The following is a 23,841-nucleotide window of genomic DNA, read 5'->3' as shown; positions in this document are numbered from 1 at the left end:
TTATTAAGATTAATCACACACACCCTGGGGCACTTAGAGTCACCGGCATTTTGGGCTTTCGTTAACTCTTTCTACTTAACTGCTTCATCGTCGCCAGCTATAAAAGCCAAAATGTACCTGCACTGTTGCCCAGATGTACTTATGTACAGTCGGAGGCGGGAGGGTCACTGAAAGGTGAAATATTCTCACAGTAAATTAATCACCACATAAACAATCAGTCTTCTGGCAACTGTAATATGTGTTCCTTTAAGGCCACCATATTGTTACCTGCGAACTCTAGCAGTGCTGGAAGTTATTCCCATGCCGTGCTGTTGGAATGGGAAAAGACTGCTGAAGCACTGCTAATAAATGAGTGCTAGCCCTGAGGGAGGTAGCTTTGGGTGAGCCTGGATTGACAGCCACGAGACAGCGGGAGTTAGGTGCCTCACTACCTTCACGGATCTCGACCTGACTGACCTGCTAAATTTACCGTGGGGAGAATTGATCAACATTCCATTAGATTTCCATAGAATGTCATAATGGCACAGGAACATCACTGCCACAGCACACATGCTGGTGTGGAGGAGCATCAGTGATGTCTTTTTAATGGAATGTATATCTTCTCCAGGATAAAACCTCATTATACAGTAAAACTTAAGGGAGGAAGTGTTGAATAATGGTTAAAGCCGAAGGCTCAGAGCCAGGAGCTCTGGGTGCTTATCGTCGTTCGACCATGGACCTGCTATATAAGCTTTGGCTGGGTGACTTAAACATTCTATGCCCTTGTTGGCCCAGCTGCCAAACTGGGACAATAATAAGAGGAGGTGTGAGACTTAATTAACTAATGTTTGTAAAGTGTTTTGAGATCCTCAGATGGGAGGTGATGTGGAAGTACAAAATCTATCTACCAGACTATTTAGTGCAACTGGACTGAGGTTTATATTGCTCCCCCCACTTTTCACTACTATTGCCTCTGCGTGACGTGTACAACTTTTGGACTGCCAAGAAGGAGTCTTACTTAGGAGTGAGAAAGATGCAGGTTCTTCTTGCAGGCACTTTTGGATCTGAAAATGGCACCCACGAGCTTTGAATTCATGCATCCAATGGCCAAATGAGTCTTCTCCAAAAATCTGTAACTTTTCATTTCCTTTAGCCGCCTGTTTGTCTTTCAGGTGACGTGCTGTATGAACTCCTTCAGCATATCCTGAAGCAAAGGAAAGCTCGCATGCTATTTTCACCTTTCTTCCATCCTGGGAACTCTATCCATGCTCAGCCAGAGGTCATATTACACCAGAACCACGATGAAGGTAATAATGTCTCCTTTATTACTGGAGGTGTCATTATGTCAGCAGTTTGGATGAGGCTGTCAGAAGGTTTTTTCTTACTCTAAACCAATACAAATTTCATCTTAAAACAATCTCTCTCCCTTCAGAAGTGGAACAGTCCTTTAGTTGTTAGAATGTTCAGCTGATCCACCAAGCCATTTGGTTGCAAATTCTTAGTGCTTTAGAATATTTCAGCCTTTTGCTTGTGTAAATCTTCATTTATTTTCCACAATTTTGTCCTGCTTCAAAGCCTGTTTAAAAATATACTAGGTGGGGATAACTTTTCTGGAGCTTATATATAGAACCCACTCTGTTGCACAGATCTTTCCTCTCCCAGGTCCTAGTTTTCTCGGAAAGAAAACCCTTCCCACCTTATGTACTCTTACTGCACTTGTGATCGGCTGGCTGTAAATTGGGGACTGGAGACTTTGACTTTGGAATTCACTTCCTCTGGTGTATCTAGAGACATTTGACATGTATGGCAGGGTGCTAGGCCCATTTTTTTGCTCAACTTTTGCCTCAATTGTAAGATTGGTAATTATTTTGTTTTCAGGGAAAGGCTGTTCTTCTTTTTATATATATATATAAAGAAGAAACAAAATAATTACCAACATATCTGTGTGTGTGTGTGTTTCTCTTTCAAATATTGCACCTGCGCCATGTGTTTTGTAATTAAGCACACTTTATAAATTAACAAATAAATAACTATCCTGACCATTAGATCTTAGATAGTGGCAGGATCAGAGGCCTGCCATAAGCACTGATATCTTTCTTTTATTGGAAAATGCAAACTTCTGAGATTGAATTGAAATTTCGACACATTGTCACTGTGATCAACACTAGGTAGATAAGACAGACACATATATAGTTGAGGAGGTGAAAGAAACATTTGTAGAACTGTTGCTTAAATTTAGTTTGTTTTACTATTGGGATAAAATCTGGATGCAATATAGACAAATTCACCCGTCTGTTTGCAGATATCTCCCCACGATGCAAAATAAGTGGTGCTTTTTTGAATGGATTTGCTTTTATGGCATGGCAGATATTGGGCACTTTTCCTCTTTATTAGAGCTGGTCAGAAAATATTTGGATTTTTTTATGATATTTTTCAGATTTGGGGGTTTTGTTTTTCTGACAAAAAATATTTTTTTGGAAGAAAACACTTTCCAGGACAATTTGTGTTTAGTTGAAAACCCAATTTTCCATCCCAAAAAAGTTTTGACAGAAAATTTTTAACTAGCTGTTCTCTCTATCTCCCATCCTTAATCACAAATAAAAAACAGTTTGGATTTCACCCTAGTCCCCGCTTATCCTAGAAGTGCACAATTTGGCAACATTCAGATGAGGTATGATGCAGGACAGGATTAAGAGGCATTGGCAGAGCTCTGTGGGGAGCCCAGGACTGATATAACAGGAGGCACTGTAGCGCAGGGCTGAGGGGCATTGGCAAAGCTGTATGAGAATGTCAGGACTAGAATAACAAGAATGTGATGCAAGTCAGGAGTAGGTTGCACTGGCAGAGCTGAATGTAGGAAATTTACAAAGTTGCTGCCCAGTATACCTGGCTTTAGGCAGAGGCTGTTATTAATCTCTCACTTTCATGAGCCCTGTATTCACACACAAGTGTTTGTTGTTTTTTTAATGGAAAACTGGGAATGGGCCAGGTGAACCCTTTGTGAAATGTGTGTGGGTTTGAACATTTTGTACTTTAGCACTCAGTTCCTTTGGGCAAAATCTCTTAGGCTGGGGTAGCTAAGGCACAGGTATAAGAAGAGTATAGTTATGATTTAAAGCCTATCCAAAGATTTAAAGGCTATAGATTTAACAATCTGGTAGAATGGTTCCCACACCAAGTGTCCTTTACTGCACACAACTCTGTCATCAATGGGATCACTTTTCCACTTGATCACTGTACATAAGTCCCATTAACCGTAAGGACCAACTCCCATTGACTTCTATGGAAGCAGGAATAAGACCCAAAGTGCCTCAGCATCTACAAGGAAACTAACCATTTTTATATGTCCAGTATCAGCCAGGTTCTAATGGAAACACTAATAGCCCTTACAGCTGCCTAAACATCCCAACTAGCCAAAGAAGGGAATGGTAGATCAGAATGACGATCCTGAGCTAGTGAGCACCTGGTTTCAATCCTGAGCTACAGAAGATTTCACAGTGTTGTTTGACTAGGCGTTCACTTGCATCACTTGCTAAGCAAATCTGATTGCTTCCTTTAAGTCCTCTCTCTTAAGGCAATTTGTAGCCCTATTTTACTTGGTCCTTAGAGCACTCAGTGCTGTGACACTGGTTCCTTTCTTCATACTCATTCCCAACCACTACAATTAGCTTCATTTTATTATTTTTATTTTGATACAAATGGAAGAGCATTTTGTTTTAATTATGGACTCCCAGACACATACTCTGGGCAGTGAGAGAAGCTCTTTATGCCAAGCATTCACAGGCAGATAATGAGCATACTTTGACTCTCTTGCTGTGCCCTCTTCGTTGTCTCATGTCGCTGCGTGAGGAACTTGCCCAGCTAAATGTAACACTTTGCTGCCTTCCTGCATGTACTCTCTTTTTCTATTGTGCTGTGTTCTCTATTGGGTATTCACGCCAGCTTAACTCACAATGACCAATGGAGAGGGGCCAGTAGGGTCCTTGGCATGTTACCTTCCTCAAACTTTAAGGCTAGTTTTGCAGATATCAAATTGATTTTTGTATCCCTCCCTGATGAGGTCTCTCTCATTCTCTTTCCCTCTGCAATCTCCCTCTCTCTATTTAACTGTCCACCTGAGTCTGGAGTTGCTCCTAAGGATCACCATCATTTTAACATCTGTTTTGAAACCAATCCAACCAAAATCATTAGTGGCCAAGAGGTGCTACAGCCTCATGGCTCTTCACAGCCTATGCAAAGTGAGTTTAATGGTCAGTTCCCAGTTTGTTCCGCTCCCGGTGTGCAAGTGTTTGTATCTCTTTAAAAAATGCCACCACACCTGGCATTGGTTTGGAAACCCCTTTTGGCAGTCTTTTGTGGAGATGCTAAGGGCCAAACGAGCCATGGGGACTGAATTAGCCCCTCATCTCTAGTGGTCCCTCTGAATCAGCATTGAATGACTTGGGAGGCCCTGGAGGAAGCTTGCACTGTTGCTGCCTGCACTTGTTCTGTAGATAAACAGATGGTTTCAGTCACCAGGACTGTCAGTCCAGCAACTTTCCACCCACCCATCCCTACAGGAACAGCTGGGCCAGCAACTCTCCACAGCATTCGGTTCACTTTTAAAAAGCTACATGGAAAGGATGGTCTGAGGGTGCATTCCAGCACAGACTGATGTGTTCACGTGTTCTTTCTGGCACAAGCTGGTGGAGTGCATGCAAAGGGATGTTTAATTTATTAGGGCCAGATTCTGATTCTCTTACACACAGTGAGAAGCACCTTACCCCATTTGGTTTCATTCATTACAGTGGATGTGCTCGCAGAGTAAAGTACCTTATTCAGTAAGGACATCCGAAGCTGACCATCAGTGCGTTTTAACTGTATCAGTTTCCAAATTAAGAGGATGAAGAAGGGAATTTAATTCAAAGTGATCCCTTTTCTGGTCCTGCTAGGTTTGACAGAGGAGTTGAGAGGGAGTCCTCTGAGATCCATTGCTCTTCCCTGAAGGATCCTTATTGCAGCATCCTGTCCCCTGGCAAAGGAGAGGGATGAAGGTACCCCTCTCTGGAGCCCGTCAACGTTGCATAATGTTTCCACCAGAGATTTCAGTAGACAGCAGCGTAAGGCATTCCTTCCTGCTCATGGGCTGAGTTCAGTCCCTCTCCAGCTCAGTATTCAGACTCAGTTCCCATACAGAAGCATGGCACTGCTACTAGACATCAGAATAAACTCCATCCAATGTCCCTAGTTGCGCTCTCATTTCTCAAGCATCTTTGCTCATATAGGCCAAGAATGAGCATAATGCTTTTGAATGAATATGTGGCGGTTTAACTGGGCAGCCCGTAGAAAACAGGTCACTGTATATGACATGGGCCATGTATGGGGGAAGCAGTTGTAATCAAATGGGGTTTCCTTGGGTTGTGGTTAATGAATGTTAGGTCCCATCTATGCTCACTGAACTTTCTTCCTTAAGCACAGTTTAAACTGCAGTCACTAGGCAGGATCATAGACCAGGCTGTGGTTTTTGAGCAATGTTTGAGCAATGTGGTCCTTTCCATATCAATTGGCCAAACTCAAAGCCATCTTTGGCCACAATATACTTTAAACCCATTTTGAAGCCCCATTATTAAACTTTGTTTTTCATCCAGAGCATAGCCTAGATCTGTAAGTTTCATTTCCTCCTGTCATTTCGTTGTTACTAACCTAACTAGCTACACAAATACATTTTTCTTGTTTATGACCTCAGGTGTGTGAATCATAACTAAACTCCAGGCGGGCATAGCTTCCTCCTAGACCTTCACAAGGAAACTGGTGACTGCTGGCAAATCATGTAGGTGCCCATTTCGGGGGGCAGAGGAGTCAGTTTAAGGTCACTGAGCCAGTGCTGACTGGAATTGTATCTTCCCAGCAATACGATGTTTAGGCTTTTGCATGGGTCGGTGCTGATCCCTCTACTGCAGCTTGTGTGGTTTCCAGGGTAGGCAAGGACCCCATAGATTCCTTTCTGCCTAAATAGGGGCTTCAAAGGGCAGTGCTCCCTTGACAGGAGAGAGCAAGGAGAACAAGCCTTCGTAAAGGAGCAGAGTGAATGAGTGAACAAATAAGACAGTCACATTTACCTGTTTTGATTGTTGACATGTGCCTAACAGTTTCCTGCTCTTATCACCTGAGGCTATTGGCAAACAGGGCTGAAATTTGAGCTTTGCTTTTCTAGATAAAAACCTGTTAGCCTTTGCTCTCTGTTGTATGCAGGGCAGTTGTAGCCCTGTTGGTCCCAGGATATTAGAGAGACAAAGTGGGTGAGGTAATATCTTTTACTGAACCAACTTCTGTTGCTGAGAGAGACAAGCTGTGTAAGCTTGAAAGCTCACCAACAGAAGCTGGTCCAGTAAAAGATATTACCTCACCCACCTTGTTTGCTCTCTGTTGGTAGCTTTCTACTCAGAAAACTATGGCCTTAATCAGCCAAAATCAGTTTATTTTCTATTAATTGAAGCAAATGTTTTGGTTTGTGGATGTTAACAACCTTTGCAGATGGTATTCTAAATCCATGCTTTCTGAGCTCTCCTTAATTTAAAGGGACACTGCTAATGTCAAAAGGCCCACCCAAAAAGTCCATACTGTTTTTTCCACTATCAGACACTCTAAAAGGTTTTCATCTGGAATGATCGAACAAGAGAAAAATCTTGGTGAAGACACTTCTAGAGGGTTTATCAGTGGTGATGGGGTGAAATTTAGGCTATCAGGCAAAACTTCCTGCCAGTGAAGTGTTAGGCTGTGATATTCACAAGGTGATCTAACCGGGTTTTTTTCCCCCCATCTCTGATTTCTACAACTCTCTGACTAATGTATCCAGTACTCGTCCCATATCTTGAGCCACTCTGCTGCTGGCTCTGGTCTTCAATTTTCAGTTACAGGGTCTGCAGGCAGAGCAACAGGAAAGTCAAAACATGCATCCAGGTCTTTGTAACATATGCACAGCAACGAAGCTGTTAGGCCTAACAAAGACACGTCCCCCATTAAGCTGCCATGTATGAAGTTTCTCTTGTCACCCTCTCTGATTTCCTACTATTAACGGAGTGCTTCCCACCTACGTGGCTTTGACGCTCACACTATTAAATTATTGTAGGAAAGCCAGGTTATGTTGGCTTAGGACAAACTTATGTTCAGTTTTGAAGGTAGCACAAAGGGAAATGAATAATAACGTGTATTTTTTAGCACCTTTCATCAAGGGATCTTAAAATGCTTTTCAAACAATAATTGTAATTCTTTTTAAAGGTGATGGGACTGAGGTTCTGGGAATACAGACCACTTGTCCAAGGTCACACAGGAAACTCTTTGGAGAGTTGGTAATAGAACAGAGATGTCCTAACCAGCAATTTCCTACTCTCATAGACAACACTCCCTCCCTCTCAGGTATAATGAAGACTATGTTAAAATGTGTCAATGAGTTTGTAGATTCACAGAGGTGTAGTCCATCTACTATGACCTCCTGTATATCACAGGCCATTAAATTTCACTCCGTTACCCCTGTATTGAGCCCAGTAACTTGTGTTAGAGCGTATTTTCCAGAAAGCCATTGAGTCTTGAGTTAGGTCCTATGGTTCTGTCACGTTCATCATGATCTATGGTTTTCATCTTTTCTTCCTAGACAACTTTGTCCAGAGACCTTCAAGACCATCAGCAGAAACAGTCCATCACAACCCCCCCACCATTGAACTGTTGCATCGTTCTAGATCGCCTATCACCACCAATCACCGGCCGTCACCAGACCCTGAGCAGCGGTCGCTGAAGTCCCCATTGGACAACACTATCCGCCGCCTCTCCCCAGCTGATAGAGTCCCAGGGACAAGGCATCACCAAGAGAACAACCATCAAGAGCCCTACCCTCTCTCAGTGTCTCCTATAGAGAACAACCACTGCCCGCCTCCTCCTGAAGTACTTCAGAAGCCTTCCAGCCCTCGCCAAGAGAACACCAGGGTCATCCAGCTGATGCCCAGCCCCATCATGCACCCTTTGATACTAAACCCCAGGCACTCTGTAGAATTCAAACCATCACGGTTGTCTGAGGATGGGCTACACAGGGAGGTAAAGCCTATCAATTTGTCCCACCGGGAAGAGTTAGCGTACATGAACCACATCATGGTGTCTGTCTCCCCTCCTGAGGAGCATGCAATGCCAATTGGAAGGATAGCAGGTAAGTAATATTCTCCAGCCATGTACAAGCCCATGGTCTTCATTCAGCATCTGCCACACACTAATCTAATGAACCATGTAATATCATTAGGAAGAACCTTCTGAGCTTCCTTTGGGCTTTTATAATATTACAGAAGGATACAGGCATCTTGTAAGCTTCACAACTTCCATTGCAGAGGCTGGTAAGTATTACTGAAACCAGTTACACAGGTAGGTAAGCAGAGGTGCAGAGTCACTTGCTCAAGATCACATAGCAAGTAATCAGTGGCAGAGCTAGGACTAGAAAGCTGGAGTCCTGCCTCCCAGTCCCCAGCTCTGCTCACTCCCAATTAGTTTTAAAATTAAACTCTTTGAAATAGAGCTTGCCCTAATGGAGTAGTTAATGGGCCTCTGAATGGTGAGAAACAAATGTTCTAAATTGGCGCAGGGAGAGGAAAGCCCCATCAGCAGTGCAGCAAAGTTAGAATGTCTGAAATAGAAGGTTTTATGATAATGTTAATGACCCATTCCGCAGTTTCCACAAGTCAATCAATGACTGGACAGCACTTTATGAGCCTTTGGTTTTGTCTCAGACCCTTGACTCCTTTTGCCAGACATTTACTGACCAGTGAAAACCTCAGAATGGCTCATAATTACTGACGTAATGCCTTCACTATGGGGGAGGTGGGTAAGGGAAGAACGTTCATCTCCAAATTCTACAATTGGCACTGCTCTATTATCTGACCAAAAGGAACAATCAGCAGCCTCTGTGACGCTTAACCCAGATTTACTTACCTGGCAATAAAACCAATAATCAATGCAATAGATTAAGCTAGTATAAACAGAACCACCCCCTATCATTCCCCTCCAAGACAGTACTCCACTAGACATCCAGCTCTTTCCTCGGAGCCTCTTGGGAAGGCTACCACTTTCATGGGCAAAATTTTTAAGGAATATTGCTTGTGGAACATAGAAGAGATGGTCAGGATTGTCCCACTCACAATGGGGTTTGATCCTGCAAAATACTGAAGAACTTCTGGAAGGTGATTTGAGTGGGAATTGGAGGCACTCTGCATCATCTAGGGAGTGCTGAGCGTTTTGTAGGATCAGGCCCAATCTTGAGAGGTGGTCACTCTGGCTCTCCTCAGAGAGAGCTACTTTGTAGGCCTCTCTGCTGTACCTCATTACTAGCACTGTCCCTTTTTACAGATTCAAATTTACCTCCATCCCACACAAACCTCAGGCATTGTCTCACTTTTGTTATCGTAAATAATTGACATCACATCTGCTGAATCAGGAAACTGAGGTTACAGAAAATGTTTTTTGTGCATAAAAGAGAACTGTAAATAGATCGGGTGGGGGGAAATCCAGCCGCTTTAGAAATATATGCTGAATGCCCCAAATAACCAAGTGAAGAGGACATTCCACACATTTATGCTAACAAAACTTACTTCAGAAAATAAATGTCAGATTTGCAATGTCTAGGCCCAGTCAGGGGCACAGGCTTGTATTTGGTCTCAGACCTCCAAGCTGTCCCTCATTTTAAGGCCTCACTCAGTCCTAAAGTTCCTTGCAACAGATCTGGGGGCCTCTTCACTTTTATTGTTAATAATTATTTACCTCAGAAACAAGGAATCATATAATTTTAAGGTCAAAAGGTACCATTATGATAATCTAATCTAGTACATAACGCAGACCGTAGACTCTCACCCTGTTGAAAGAGAAGTTGTAGAGTCATTTACATTACAGGACTGAATCCCACCGTATTTTAAGTTTCCTGCCTGAATGACTTTCTTATATGTCTTCTTTTGGGTGTCATCATATATTGGGTCTCACATATGGCCTGTAGCAAGTTGACTTGGTGTACATTACTTGGTGTAATGTCAGAGCAGGCACTCTGCTGGGGACATTATCTTAGCACTCTACCTTCCTGGAGACTTCAGGCTGTGCAATGGGGTGAGGGAAATCTTAAGGTTTGGGTTGGGTTTGTTTGTTTAAATACTGTGCATTCTCTAAAATAGTTTTTAAGTTCTAAAATAAGATACAGTAAAACTTTAGAAAACTCTGTAATGTTTTAAAATAAAACAAAATTCCCCATACTACAGTCAGCCAACTCCGGTCTCATATAGGTTCTGTGATGGGTGTGATATCTCCAAAAGAAAGCATGTTGGGCATTGCAACAATCGTCAGCACTGGTGTTGTGTATTTTGCTCTTCACCCAATAAAGGAACTACCTGGGTACAATGAGGTCCAAATAACCATGTTTATGATTATATACAACATGCAAGGCCTAGCTATGTATCTACTGTGATGCTCTGGCAGAGTTTGGATAGTTTCTGAAACACAGTGAGGGCCACTGCAGGACTCACAAACTCTTTACAGTGGATACTTCTGAATTCCTGTTCACCACAGCCAGATACTACTCAGTGCAAAAGCACAAATGGCCTGAGGTTATGCCTATGGAAGTCAAAGGAAGTAAATTTCACTATTAACTTTAATGAGAGCATCACTGGGCCCCTAAGCAGGAAAATGTTCTCGTAATAATGTGCTCCTTCTACCTGTCTGGAGTACTTGATATAAAGTCTTTTAATTTTGAACGCAATCTGTTTCTATGTCACGATTAACCCCTTACGTCAAGATTAACCCCTTAACGGTTTGAGTTTCCCTCTCTTCGTAATACTACTAGTGTCAGGTTAGATGCTTGGTATTTTGAGAGATATGCTGCTTTGACTTAACAAAAGAACCTTGAGAATTATAATAATAATATCACCTAACTTTTATATGGCACTCTTCTTCACTAGATTGCAAAGCACTTTACAGAGGAGGTTGATATCTATTTGATTCTATATAGTTTTTTTTACTACACTCATCACCATAGTATCTGAGCACCTTTCTACAGATGAGGAAACTGAGGCAAAGAAAGGTGGAGTGACTTACCCAAGGCCACCCAGCAGGCTTAGTAGCAGAGCTGGGAATAGAACCATGGGTCCCAATGCAGTGCCTTATCCACTAGGCCACAATGCCTTCCCAGTATATACTCCCGAAAGCAACACAGAGGAACTAAAAATACTCCAGAAAGCCATCCTAAATCCTTAGTGTTGTGAATAAGTTAGTGAACAAAGGAGAGTCTTCTCAACTGTTCACAAATAGATAAGGGCCTTTTCACTGTATAACATGAAAAAAGGGCAAACAGAATCAGAAGGGGTAGAGTTGACCCATGGTGACTGTCTAGGCAAACATGGCATTTTTGCCTGGAGATTTTGCAGGTGATCATTGTGTCCCTGTATGCACAGGTGGAAGAATCCATTACCCCTGTGTGATCGTGCTAGTGCAGAAAAAATGTCTGTGCAGGTGTGAGCATGCTCTGTGCCCACAAGTGGCGGCTGGGAGTCTGCAAATGAGTCTGTTAAAATAGAGACCTCTCTAAAAAAAAGTCATCCCTAAAATAGAAACATTTAAATTTTAAAATATCAGAGGCCAAATTCTATCCTGGCTTACACCCTCCCACTACTGTGAGGTTGCAAAAGGTGGGAATCAGAGCAGAATTTGGCCCTAAACCCTCCTCATTTAAAATTTAACACCCCCTCTTCCCCGAAAAAGGAAAAACCTACACACAGTTATTTGTTGCTGAAACTACACACAGTTATTTGTTGTTGTGCCTATGGGAGACACAATGTCTATGATGGGAGCATGGGCCACTGCAGGGTAAAATCCTGGCACTCTTGAAGTCAATGGGACTTGTGTTATTAACATCAACACCAAGATTTTACCCCCAATACCTACTAAATTAGTGCACAGCATGAACTCTCTGCATCTGCCCAGGGCCTGCTCAACTGGCTGGTGCAGATGAACATAAGAATGGCCATACTGGACTAGACCAGTGGTCTATGTGTGGCTAGAATCAGGTACTTAAGAGGAAGATGCAAGAAACCTTGCAATATAAATTGTGTAATAATTGGCCCACAGGGTCAATTAGAGGTTGGCTTATGCCCTGAAACATCCCTCATGGTTCATGTGGATGTGCCTATTATCTGTATAAATGTCCATTGCCGCTCCCGAACCCCTTTGGGGAGCCTTGAGTCGCTGCAGAGCACCTTTGAGCAGTCCATGAGCTCCCAGTGTTGTTGTTTTGGGGAGTGGCTGTGTTTTGCTATAGCAGCTCTTCAGAGAAGAAAAGTTAGTTAATTAATCTATAGCACAAACCCCACCACATGAAGTTCACCCTTACCTCTGGGCTTGAAATTTTGGAAGGAGGTGATGACATCCCTTTACCATAGTTTTTCCACAGCTCCTCTGTAGTATAACTGAGAATTAGGAAGTATCATTTCTATGAGAGGGGGTGTGTGATCGAGGGTATCAGGAAGCAGTCTTATAACTTATAATTAGATGTTTTTGGACCATTATCATGGACCCAACAACTTGCTGTAGCTTTGGCCACCACAGGAACTTCATGATAAACTCTGGACTGTGGAAGGCTGCCTGACCGCATACAGCAAGAGAGGTACATCGATTTGTGCAGATAGTTTAGAAGCTCCAAACCATGCTGTGTATTGATATTCAAGCTCTGAGTGGGGTGGGCTTCAGCGTCCGAGCTGCAACTTCAAAGCGTTGTCTACAAAGTTATTTTTAGAGCACTAGTGTGAGCCCTGCTAGCACAAGTTTGTCCATCCAGGCAGGGAGACCTGCTCCCGTTTGGTCCAAAATGCTGTGTAGACATACACTACTGGCATGCAGTACCTTAGCAACTGGACTCTATTTAGTTTCATGGACTGACTAGTGTGTTTCTCCCTTTCCAGGAGTCTGAGGACAAGCAGTGTTATGTGTAAGCTGCTGAGAGGCACGTCTTCCACCACAGCAGTGTGTTAGATCACTGCAACTGAATAGTGTAGTAATTCTTTTATAATAGCTGCCAGGATCTATACTCTGCCAAAGCCATGATAGTGGGTTCTACTCCCAGCTGTGATTTGTAATCTCTGCCTCGGTTTCCTCATCTGTAAAATGAGGATAATGCTTATCTCACAGAGTTGGTGGAAGGCACCTTCACTAACCAACCTATGTGCTTGCTGAGGGAGAAATTTAGTTCAGTGGAGAAGGCCAGCGCATGGGTTATGCACGACTCATATTCCACTTAAGTCTACAAAATAGAACTTAAGATGTGCATAAACCATGTGCTAGTCCTCTGCAAAAGGATGAATTTCACCTGGAAGTTCAGTAAGGAACTGATTTCCTACCCCTTTATATTCCTCTAAGGGGGTTTATAAACAGTAATTTTAAAAAATAAACAACCACCAATTGACTGTATATCTTTTAAGAAAGTTTGAGCTTAAGGTTTGAGCTGTAAACCCATGAATGTTGATTTTTTAACTTTTACGATGAACTGAAAAGCTTATTTTAAAAAAATGAGAAAAAGAAATTAAACTGATTAAGATCCCAGATCAGTGTAGGCTTAAACATTGCAGATAACACATTTCAAAAAGAAAAGAGCTGGTAATCCGTTCTTCTTTAACTTACCTGCCAAGACTTGGGTTCAGGAAGTCTCTGTTTTCTCTCTTAGGCCTCATTTACACACATATTTTGTACCAGTCTAAGTATGTCAATTAGGGGCTGATTTTTTTTACTTAACTAGTTAACTGGTACAACACCCCTAGCGTGGACACAGTCATACTGGTACAAAAGTGCCTTATACCAGTAGAGCTCATTCCCCTTTCTGTACAGGACATAGCCTCATAGAGCTTATTCTACACTACCGCGATAAGTCGACCTATGCTACGCAACTCCAGCTATGTGAAGAATGTAGCTGGAATTCACGTACCTTAGGTCAAGTTACCACGGGGTCTACACTGTGGGGGGTCGACGGGAGAAACTCTCCCGCCAACTTACCTTACTCTTCTCGTCGGGGGTAGAGTACAGGGGTCGACTGGAGAGCGATCTGCAGTCGATTTGGCGGGTCTTTACTAGATCTCAGAGCATTGTTCCCAGCTGTAGTGTAGACCTGCCCCTATTATTAGCAGCTTTATACCGGTGTAACTGCTTCCACACTAGCAGGATTGTACTGTTTTAATTATATTGGTCGAGTTTTAACAGTACAACTTTTGTGTGTGGACAAGCCCTTAGTTGGCTGGGCGAGAGAAACACAGATGGGTGTAGTGACTTTCCCAGAGTCACACAGTAGGTAGAGTGGTCCGGCTACACCATACCACAAAATGAAAGCATGTTTTAAACCTCTCTGGGTCTGTGACCAGATCCCCAAAACACACTTTTTGTTAACTGCAGATGAAGCCTAATTTGAACTCAGTGTTTCTGTAGTGCCTTGCGTCCAAGGACTCCAAGCATTTTACAAATAATAATGAATCAAGCCTCACAATACCCTTTTGTTATTACCCTCAAACTGGGGAAACTGAGGCACCTGGAAGTAAAATGTCAGGATGACCAAGGACAACAATGCCCTATAACAGAAACAGAACTTTCAATGATTGTGTGGCTGTCCGCTGGTGCAGCAAAAACTCAGAATCATGGGCTCAGGTCACAGCAGATGTAAAGCCTTTCAGTTCCCCTTTCAGTAATGACTTGTCTACATGGGGAAGACCGACTGACATAACTATTCCAGAATAACTCCCTTGTGTGGACACTGTTCTGGAATGAAAGTGATTTTATTCTGGAATAATTACTCTGCTTTCTGAATGAAGTAGCAGTCGCTGTTATTTTGCAATAAAGTGTCCATGCAGGGAGATATTGCAGGATAATTATGCTGGAATAGCTATTCTAGTCAGTTTCCCTGTGAAGACAAGCCTTCAGACTCTCCATTCAATTATGTACTTAGCTGTCAGATATGATTGCTGCTCCTCCCTTCTCCAGCTCACCTTGCTGCTGAGCAAGTGAAAGTGTTAACTTCATTGTGCAAACTGAGCTGCTAGACAGTGAACTGTCTTGCAAGCTGCAACTCACTGATCTTCCCTTCTTTGCAAGAGAGAAATGTTGACAGCTCAAGCTATTCAGATTTGACACTGCAATCTGTACCCTTATCTACATGGGGGACATTTGTGAAAAAACTACTTACAGTTGTACCAGTGTAGCAAAGTGGGAGCCTGACTGCACGCAGGGCTTTGGCTGTCAACACAATTTTCAGCACTGTGTTGATTAGATTTCCTCCCAGCAGGGTTAGACAGCCCAGTACTGAGAATGGTGTCAGCAGCTAGTGTTTACACTAAAACTTTGTCTTCACTGCCAAAAGAGGTGTATTGTTTTTTACCTCAGGGGTAATTAACTTTCCTGAGCTATTCTGAGGAAAAACATAGTGAAGACCAGACCCTGCAGTTTTACTGTGAGGTAAATTGTGAGGTTAACAGCCTTATGTCCCATCCATGGTTAACCTCATTAAAATTACCTCACCTAAAACTGAAGTGCCTTATCTTCATTTTGTTTTTAACCTCAAGATACCTCGCATGTGTTAGTTACCCTCAAGTAAAAAATACCCCCTTTTTAGCAGTGAAAACAATGCCTACAGGACTCCTAATGTTGCTAACACCACTGCAGCTGGATCACTTTTATCATGGACGTGGCCTGTGATTCTTTCCCCTCAACTGTGCCATCCAATGAAAAGATCATTGGTCTTGTGTAAATACTTGCCATTGCAATTATAGACTTAAGAACCTGATTCTGAGGGCAGGTCTACACTACAAACTTGCACCGATGCAGCTGCACCGGTGTAGCACTTCTGGTGAAGATGCTCTCAGCTGATGGGAGATCTCCTGTCGGCTTAATGACTCTGCCTCCACAAGAGGTGGTAGCTATGTCAATGGGAGTAGCTCTCTGGGGTTAGCACTGTCTACACAGGGAATTACGGTCGGATTAACTACGTCGCTTAGGGGTGTGGATTTTTCATACCCCTGAGCAACAGTTATACTGAAGTAAGTGTGTCGTGTAGACCTGGCCTCATTTACACTGTGGCTCCTTTACACTGTAATTTACACACACTGTAAGGGCTGGTCTACACTGAGAGCTTTCATCTGCATAGCTCCATCTGTCAGGGATGTACAAAATCCATACCCCTGAAAGACAAAGCTATGCAGACCTAATCCCCGGTGTGTACAGCACTAGGTTGATGGACGAATTGTTCCATCGACCTAGCTACCACCTCTCGGGGAGGTGGATTACTTACACTGATGGAGAACCTCTCCCGTCAGCATAGGTATCATCTACACTAAAGCACTACAGAGGCATAGCTGCAGCTGTGTCACTGTAACAGTTTAAGTATAGACATACCTTAAGGCCCCTTTGCACAGCCAGAGTGATGTGAATGAGGCCATAAGGCCAGGTCTTCATGGGAAATTTTTTTCCATATAACCTAGGGTGTGAATTTAAACAGATATAGTTATATAAGTATAACCCCTGTGTCGATGCTCTTATTTCCGTTTAAGAGTGTCTTTTTTCAGTTCAGCTTTTGTCACTTGACAAATGAATAGGAATTGCTTGTTGTTTGATTTCATCTGCAGTAGCATCCTGCAGCTGGTCAGCCTTTGTCCTAACCCTGTAATTATAGGGTCCACAGATTACATTATGGGCCTGTTTTGCTGAGATCGGAAGCCAGAAGCGACAATAGTTTTGAAAGGCAATAGTATTTTTGTGTCCTCAGCATTTCTCATTCTACTGTGCTTCAGGGCCTAGGTGCTATGGTGACTAGCACTCCATAAATACCATAGCTAGACAGATGGGATAAGTAGGTTGTAAGTGTCTTCCATCCCCATTGAAGTCAGCTGGGTGGCAAACCCTTCACAGGAAGCGTTCAGTACCTCACAGCGATCTAGCCCCCTAGACTGGACATTGTGCACGCCTGGGCTAGATTCACTTCAGTAACTCAGGCCTTGTCAGTAGTTAACACCCCTGTGTGGACACACTTATTTGATTTAGGCTCTGTCTACACTAGCACTTTTGTCTGCAAACACCCCTGACCGACATAAGTTTCACCGACAAACACGCCGGTGTGGACAGCGATATGTCCGTGGGAGACGCTCTCCCTCCAACATAGCTGGGGGAGGGTTGAATTATGCCAGCAGGAGAGAGCTCTCTGCCACCATCATAGAGCAGCTACAGAGGAGACCTTACAAAGGCACAGCTGCAGTGGTACAGCTGTGCCACTGTGTGGTCCGTAGTGTAGACATAGCCTTAGAAGTGGCTTAGGTTTAATAAACTTAAACTAAACTGAAATAAACTTGGTTTAAACCAGAATAAAAATGTTTGCACCAGTTGAATTAAATTGGTTTCAATTCATACCTGTAGTTAAACTGCATATGGCCAAGGCCTCAAAGCCTTCATGTTGTATCCCTCTGTGTCGGGGGGTGTCAGCTGCGCCCCATGAGGGGATTAACCCCCTGCTGAGAGTCAGGGAGTATTTCTACTGTCATTCTCCGCAAGGGTTCTGCCAGGGGAGGGTATATGTAATTTACTGCATCCACACTGCATCCTCTCTTCCAGGAGGGACTTCCAGGGGATGAGGTGGATCAGCACAGCCCTGGCTATGCTCACTCTGTAGAGAGCTCCAGGCTTTCTGGTGGAGAGGGACTGTGAATGCCTTGTGCTGTTGCAATCCCTCCAGCTGAATTTTCCATGGTTGTGAATCTGCAGGTCAGGTTACTACTGGAGAGAACCCAGAGGTAAATAGGGCCCCTAGTCTAAAACACTGGAGCTTTTTGCACTGTACAGTCAAAAGCACAACCATTGTTGGGAGGGTTCTCTTCTACAGTGAAGTTGCCCTCGCTTTCTCACTCGTCTGACATACTTTTAATCTTGAAGAGTCTTTGTCCTGTAATCCTATCTTGTACTACATTTGGCTATTGAGCCACTTTCAGGGTTTCCTGATGTTGAATAAGATTGGGTCATACTGAGCATTTGGGGGAGAACTTTCATTTTGCCCAGGAATATTCCATCAGATTTGGATTGAATCCCACTCTTTCTTAGTCCCTGCCCCTTTTTCCCATGAGAAGAGGTGACAAAAAGCCATGAGAGATCTGAGGGAGATTTCTTTAGGGACTAAGTTAAAATGAGTGTTTTAGGGGGGGAGGAAAGAGCACCTGACATCTATACTGGAAATACCTGTTTGATGTGGGGCACTGTGACTTGTAGGAAGTGCTTTGCCTTCAGTGTGCTTGTTAGAATGTGAATTCCTTTGTTGCAGCAAGACAAACAACAGAGACCAGAGCAGCAGTTGCATTTCTGCTGTTTGTTTCATCTTCGATGCCTCGTGGGTGTGAGTTTCAGTTACCACGTTTCCCAGTTCCTGGCGCACTTCTTACACAGCTCTGATTTTGAGGTCTCTCCCATCTTTCCACAAACACAATACGGTAACTCCACACTTAAAGTCGTCCCGGTTAACGTTGGTTCATTGTTACGTTGCTGATCAATGAGGGAACATGCTCGTTTAAAGTTGTGCAATGCTCCCTTGTAACCTTGTTTGGCAGCCGCCTGCTTTGTCCACTGCTTGCAGGAAGAGCAGCCCCTTGCAGCTAGCTGTGGGGGCTTGGAACCAGGGTGGACCGGCAGCTCCCTATCAGCTCCCCGCCCCCCTAAGTTCCCTGTGCGGCAGCCGCCCAGCAGGCTACCAATTGCCGGCAGTTCAGCTGTCCCTCCCCCCACTGCCATGTGCTGCTCCTCTCCTCTGCCTTAGAGCTGCTCCCCGAACCTCCTGCTTGTGTGGGGGGAGGGGAGAAGGGAGGAGGCTAATGTCAGGGTGTCCCCCCTCCCTCCTGCTCCTGCACCCCGCTTACCCCATCTCCCCACACACACACACACACACACACACAGAGTATGTCTCTCTTTGCCATGTTGTCTCCCCTCCCGCTGTTCATGCTTCCTTGTAGAGTGTGAGGCTACGTTAACAACGAGTTAACCCTTGAGGGCTCAGCCGAGTGCTAGTTCATCATTTAGCAGTAAGGCATTCCCTGGGAAATAGCCCACCCTCTGACTTCACCACCTCAACCAAGCTTCACAATCATCATCGCTTTGTAGCAGTATTAAATTGTTTGTTTAAAACTTATTCTCTGTGTGTGTGTATATATTTATACACACACACACACACACACACACACACACAAACTATAGTCTTTTGCCTGCCAAAAAAAAAATTTCCCTGGAACCTAACCCCCACCATTTACATTAATTCTTATGGGAAAATTGGATTCGCTTAACATCATTTCATTTAAAGTCGCATTTTTTAGGAACATAACTACAACATTAAGTGAATGCATCCGATGAAGTGAGCTGTAGCTCACGAAAGCTTATGCTCAAATAAACTGGTTAGTCTCTAAGGTGCCACAAGTACTCCTTTTCTTTTTGCGAATACAGACTAACACGGCTGCTACTCTGAAACCTGTTAAGTGAGGAGTTACTGTACAAAGGCCAAACGCCTTTGAGCCTCCCACCCCCACGTTCCCATTCCCAGCAGGATGAGCCCAGACTTCCTCTTCTCTGTTCCCTCCTCAGCCCTACCCTCATGACTGCGCACAGCACAGTTCCAGATTCTAGTCTCTCTCCTGAGTATGTCACCTTGTATCTGGGTGCAAGACAAAAGCCATGTAAGGCCTGTTGTATTACAAAATCTGGCAACCTTCTCCTCAGCTTTGATTTTACTGAACTGAATAAATAGTTGTCTGTCAAGCCTGTGTAGACTCTCTCTCTCTCACACACACACACTCTCTCTCTCTCCCTCCTCTACAGAGGGTGAGAAAGGATGATTCCTTTTTGACTTCCCTCCTCCCCTCAATAATTATCTTACACCCTGAAGCATGATATTAGATTATCTTAGCTGACATAGCAACAGATGGTTTTTAATGGTCACGAAATTAGACAGCCCTTTTGAAAATCCAGTCTAAGTATTTGTATTAATGTAGCAGTAAGCCCCACAGTAGAATTTCCCTTTTTGTTCTAAAAGTTTCTGTAACTGGTTTGAGCAACAACCATGCATTAGCCTTGGTTGTGGACAGAGGTTTGTGTGTGGATGTAAACTGTAAACAAATGTGCTTGCCCACAAGTTATCATTTTGTTAGAGAAATTATGGAAATCTGGGGCAGATCCTGAGCTGATATAAATTATCGTAGCTCCGTTTAAGTAAAAAAATAGATTATGCCAGAGAAACTTTGGACTAATCTATACAGCAAGGGACAGACTTTAGCTGGTATATATTGTCATAGCTCCATTGACTCCTTGACTAAGTTTCTCTGGCATGATCTATTTTTCTATAAAGCCCTTGGACTTCCATGTGAGTGATTGATCTGTACTAAACAAATTTATATAATGCTCTGCAGTGTGAGATATTGGTGGAAATAGTAATATTTCTCTTTAACCAAAGGAAGAGGTTTTCAGCAGTGGATACCCAGTGTGTAAGAGAGAGAGAGAGCTCGGTTTCTTGGCCATGGGACCTACCCATGGGACCCATCAGAGTGACTCCCTTACTTATCTCCAGTGAAATATCATATAACCTAGTGAAAATCTATACTCTATGCATCCAAGAATCTTAGCCTGGTTACTAGCAGTGTTACGTGTTCCAGGAATGGATATATTTAAGAGTGACCTAGTTATTGTGACATCAAGGTCATTGGTCAGATATGCTACCATTTGAGGAATTCACACAAAAGTCCCTTTCCAATATCATACGTTACAACCTTCAACCCCGAGTGTTCTCTGGTCAAGGCTGACCATACATTCAGAATGCACAAATTGCCATGACGCTCAAGTTTTGGGTACAATATGAAAACTTATTGCAAATCTAAGGGAGACTAGCTGGCATTGCTATCAGCTCTTAATAGATTTTAGGAGCAGTTTACATCTCACAACTCATTCACGCATATATCCAGAAATACATACAGGCAGAGATATAGCTAGATAATATTACAACTGTACAGAGAGCTATAGTCTACTTCTGTACTTCAACAATGGCTTCCATTTGAGGAGCTACAAACATTAATTAATTAAACTTACAAGGCAGGGAAATATTATCATCCCCATATTGCAGATGTGAATAATGAGGCAACAGATAGGATAGGTGACTTGCTGAGGGTCACAATGGAAGTCTATGGCAGAACTATGAACAGAACTCCGATCAAGAGAACATATGTGGTACAAAGCTTTTACTGGGATTGCTACAATAAGCCTGTGTGGCAGAGCCATGGGTGAGCTATGTAAATCATTCTAAGCCGTTCCCAGTTAAAAACTTTATACTATGACATCATTTTTAATGCCACTTGTACAGAAAAGCACTTTTGGAGAAATGTTATAGATTTTATAAAAATAAACCATGGTCATATAACTCCATCTGTAAAACTAGTTTGTCTTAATTATCCTGGTAATTACCTGATTTCTTAATTACCTTGCCATGTAGTTCAGAAGGACGGGAGAGTTAAAAAACCTTCTTTGAGGCCCAGTCCTTTGTATTTAAGACAATGGAGTTTCCCCCTTAACTTCAATGGAAGCGAGTGTTGGCCATATATGTTTATTCATATAAAAGGGAAGAAATTAGAAAGCAAAACTGTGCCAACATACCACTTGTTAGCCTACTATCATACATCCCATAAATGAAAGATGTATATAATCAATGCTGTTCAAGATACCTGAAGTCTGTGCCCACTCAAAATTATTCGGAAAATAGAAGTGCCCAGTATCAGAGATTCTAAAGGACACAAAAAGGTAAACCAAGGTTATATGTAAAAGTTTGGGTTGGCCAAAAGTCAACAGAGTCATATAAATGTTAATCATAAGGTCTGTAATCAGAGTTTGTCAAAGCAGAGAAGTGGTAATGTACCGCACACTCATTTCGATGCATGTGCTCTATCCCAATCTTCTTGAAAAGGACACAACAGACTGAAATAATCCCAGTGTATTGGATTCAGGGATAAAGGTTTTGCCTCTTCAGTAATTCTTGCAACAGTGTAGATTATTCCACTCTAGTATATAACTAAGAAAAGAGTACTTCGCTGTACAGCTTCAGGGTAGAATTTTCAGAAGTGCTGAATGTAATCTAAGTTGACTTCCATTGACTTCAGTGGGAGCAGAGTTAGGCCAATGCCGAGTCTAGCCTCAGCATGCGCCACTAGCTACTAGCTTTTCGAAAGCTTCCTGTTAGGCAGAGGTGTATTTTCATCCTGCAATACATATGCATACATTTCAGTTACTGTAAAAGGGACTATGCAGGTTGCATTGCTAAACATACCACAGCCCATATAGAAAAAAAAATTGGTAATTCACAGGGTGGAACATTATATTCATGAATGATCAAACAAGGGTGAAAACAATGCTCTGGAAGATGAGGGCCAGGAGGGGAGTGGAAGAAACGGAGAGAAGAAACAGGGTGGGGGAGGGAGATTTTTTTTTAAGATTAGGATTCCTGTATTTTAACATTTGTTTTGCCATAGTGCCTTCCACTGAAAGAGCTCAACGTTCTTCATAAATAGTAATAAATTATCTGTCTCTTTAGGTACTTACATGGCCCTCCATTGTTTTATGAACAAGCACCTCCCCGATAATTACCAAAACCAAACAAAGTCAAAAACAGAATTTTCCTTCCTTCGTTGCCTGCAGGAGAAAACTTGAATAGGCAGTTTAATTTACTGACATGTAAAAAAAAATTGTAAATGTAAGAGGGTGAGGCTGGCATGTGAAGCGATTTTGACAAAAAGGGTACTTGATGAACTGGATTCTGTGATCCGTTCATGAGTGGAAGTTATGGTGCTAACCTAGGATTTGAGCAGCTAAGATTCAATTCTCTGCTCAGCCACAGACTTCCTCTAGGACCTCCCGGAAGTCACTTAAGATGGGATCCACAAAGGGAATGAAGCATTGCACATTGAGCATTTTGGCGCCTAGAAAAATCACAGGAACAACACTGATCCACACAACACTGATCCATCTACGCTCCCTAGACAATGAATGGGCGGAGATAGGTGCCTTAGCATGCACTCCACAAAGCCAGCATAGTAGGCAGGCTAAGCCAGCCAGTGGGAAATGACAGGTGTGGCTTAAGCCCTGGATCTCTCTTGGAGTTAGGCACCTAAATCCAGGCTGCAGAGAGGCGCCTATTTCTGTTTAGCGATCCACGAACGGGAACCAGCAACCTGGCAGCTTAGGCGCTATGGTGTTCCTTACCAGAATGAGTTAGGAACCTGCCTCACGCCACACAAAACAGTCAGAGGAGGAGGCAGTAAGTATCTTTGTGGATAGAGGCCTTAGTCTGTCTGTGCCTCAGTTGTCCATCTGTAAAAATAGGAATAATAGCACTGCCCTGCCTCACGGGGGAATGCAAGGGTAAATATGTTAAAAATTGTGAGGTGGTCAGATACTACAGTGATGGATCCCATTTAAGTATCATATTTGTGAATGCCGGGAGGCCTGCAGCTTGCTCTTACCTCCAGTGAGAGTGAGTTTCAGAGGTCCATGTTATGCAAAACAGAGCGTGCTAGTTGCTATGTGTGGGAAATTAGGAAAAACCCTTTAGGGTTTTTTCCACTCTGAAATTTTCTGGAAAAATACTCCAGTTTTTAATGAAAAATGGAATTATTGTTTTTAATCAAACACCAGAAAATTTCAAATGGAATGAAGAATTTTCTGCTAACAAAAATTAATCATATTTTTTTAAAAAGCTATTTTCCACCCACAAAAAAACCTTGGACGGAAAATTTTCAACCACCTCTGCCCCACATTTACAAGCCTCGTTGTAGCAGTCAG

At 43.0% G+C, this 23,841-nt stretch overlaps 1 protein-coding gene across 1 annotated transcript in view; it reads left to right on the top strand.

The window, feature by feature from the left end:
• Window positions 1-23,841, top strand: part of ETV6 (ETS variant transcription factor 6) — a 165,357-nt gene that overhangs the window by 131,408 nt on the left and 10,108 nt on the right. The window contains exons 4-5 of the mRNA XM_074936347.1: window positions 1,152-1,286; window positions 7,610-8,155. Of these exons, the coding sequence (XP_074792448.1) occupies window positions 1,152-1,286; window positions 7,610-8,155 (681 nt within the window). The remainder of the gene's footprint in view (window positions 1-1,151; window positions 1,287-7,609; window positions 8,156-23,841) is intronic.

This window comes from Natator depressus, chromosome 1 (assembly GCF_965152275.1).
Source record: "Natator depressus isolate rNatDep1 chromosome 1, rNatDep2.hap1, whole genome shotgun sequence".
Lineage (NCBI taxonomy): Eukaryota > Metazoa > Chordata > Testudines > Cheloniidae > Natator > Natator depressus.
This window is presented reverse-complemented; position numbering and strand designations above follow the sequence as displayed.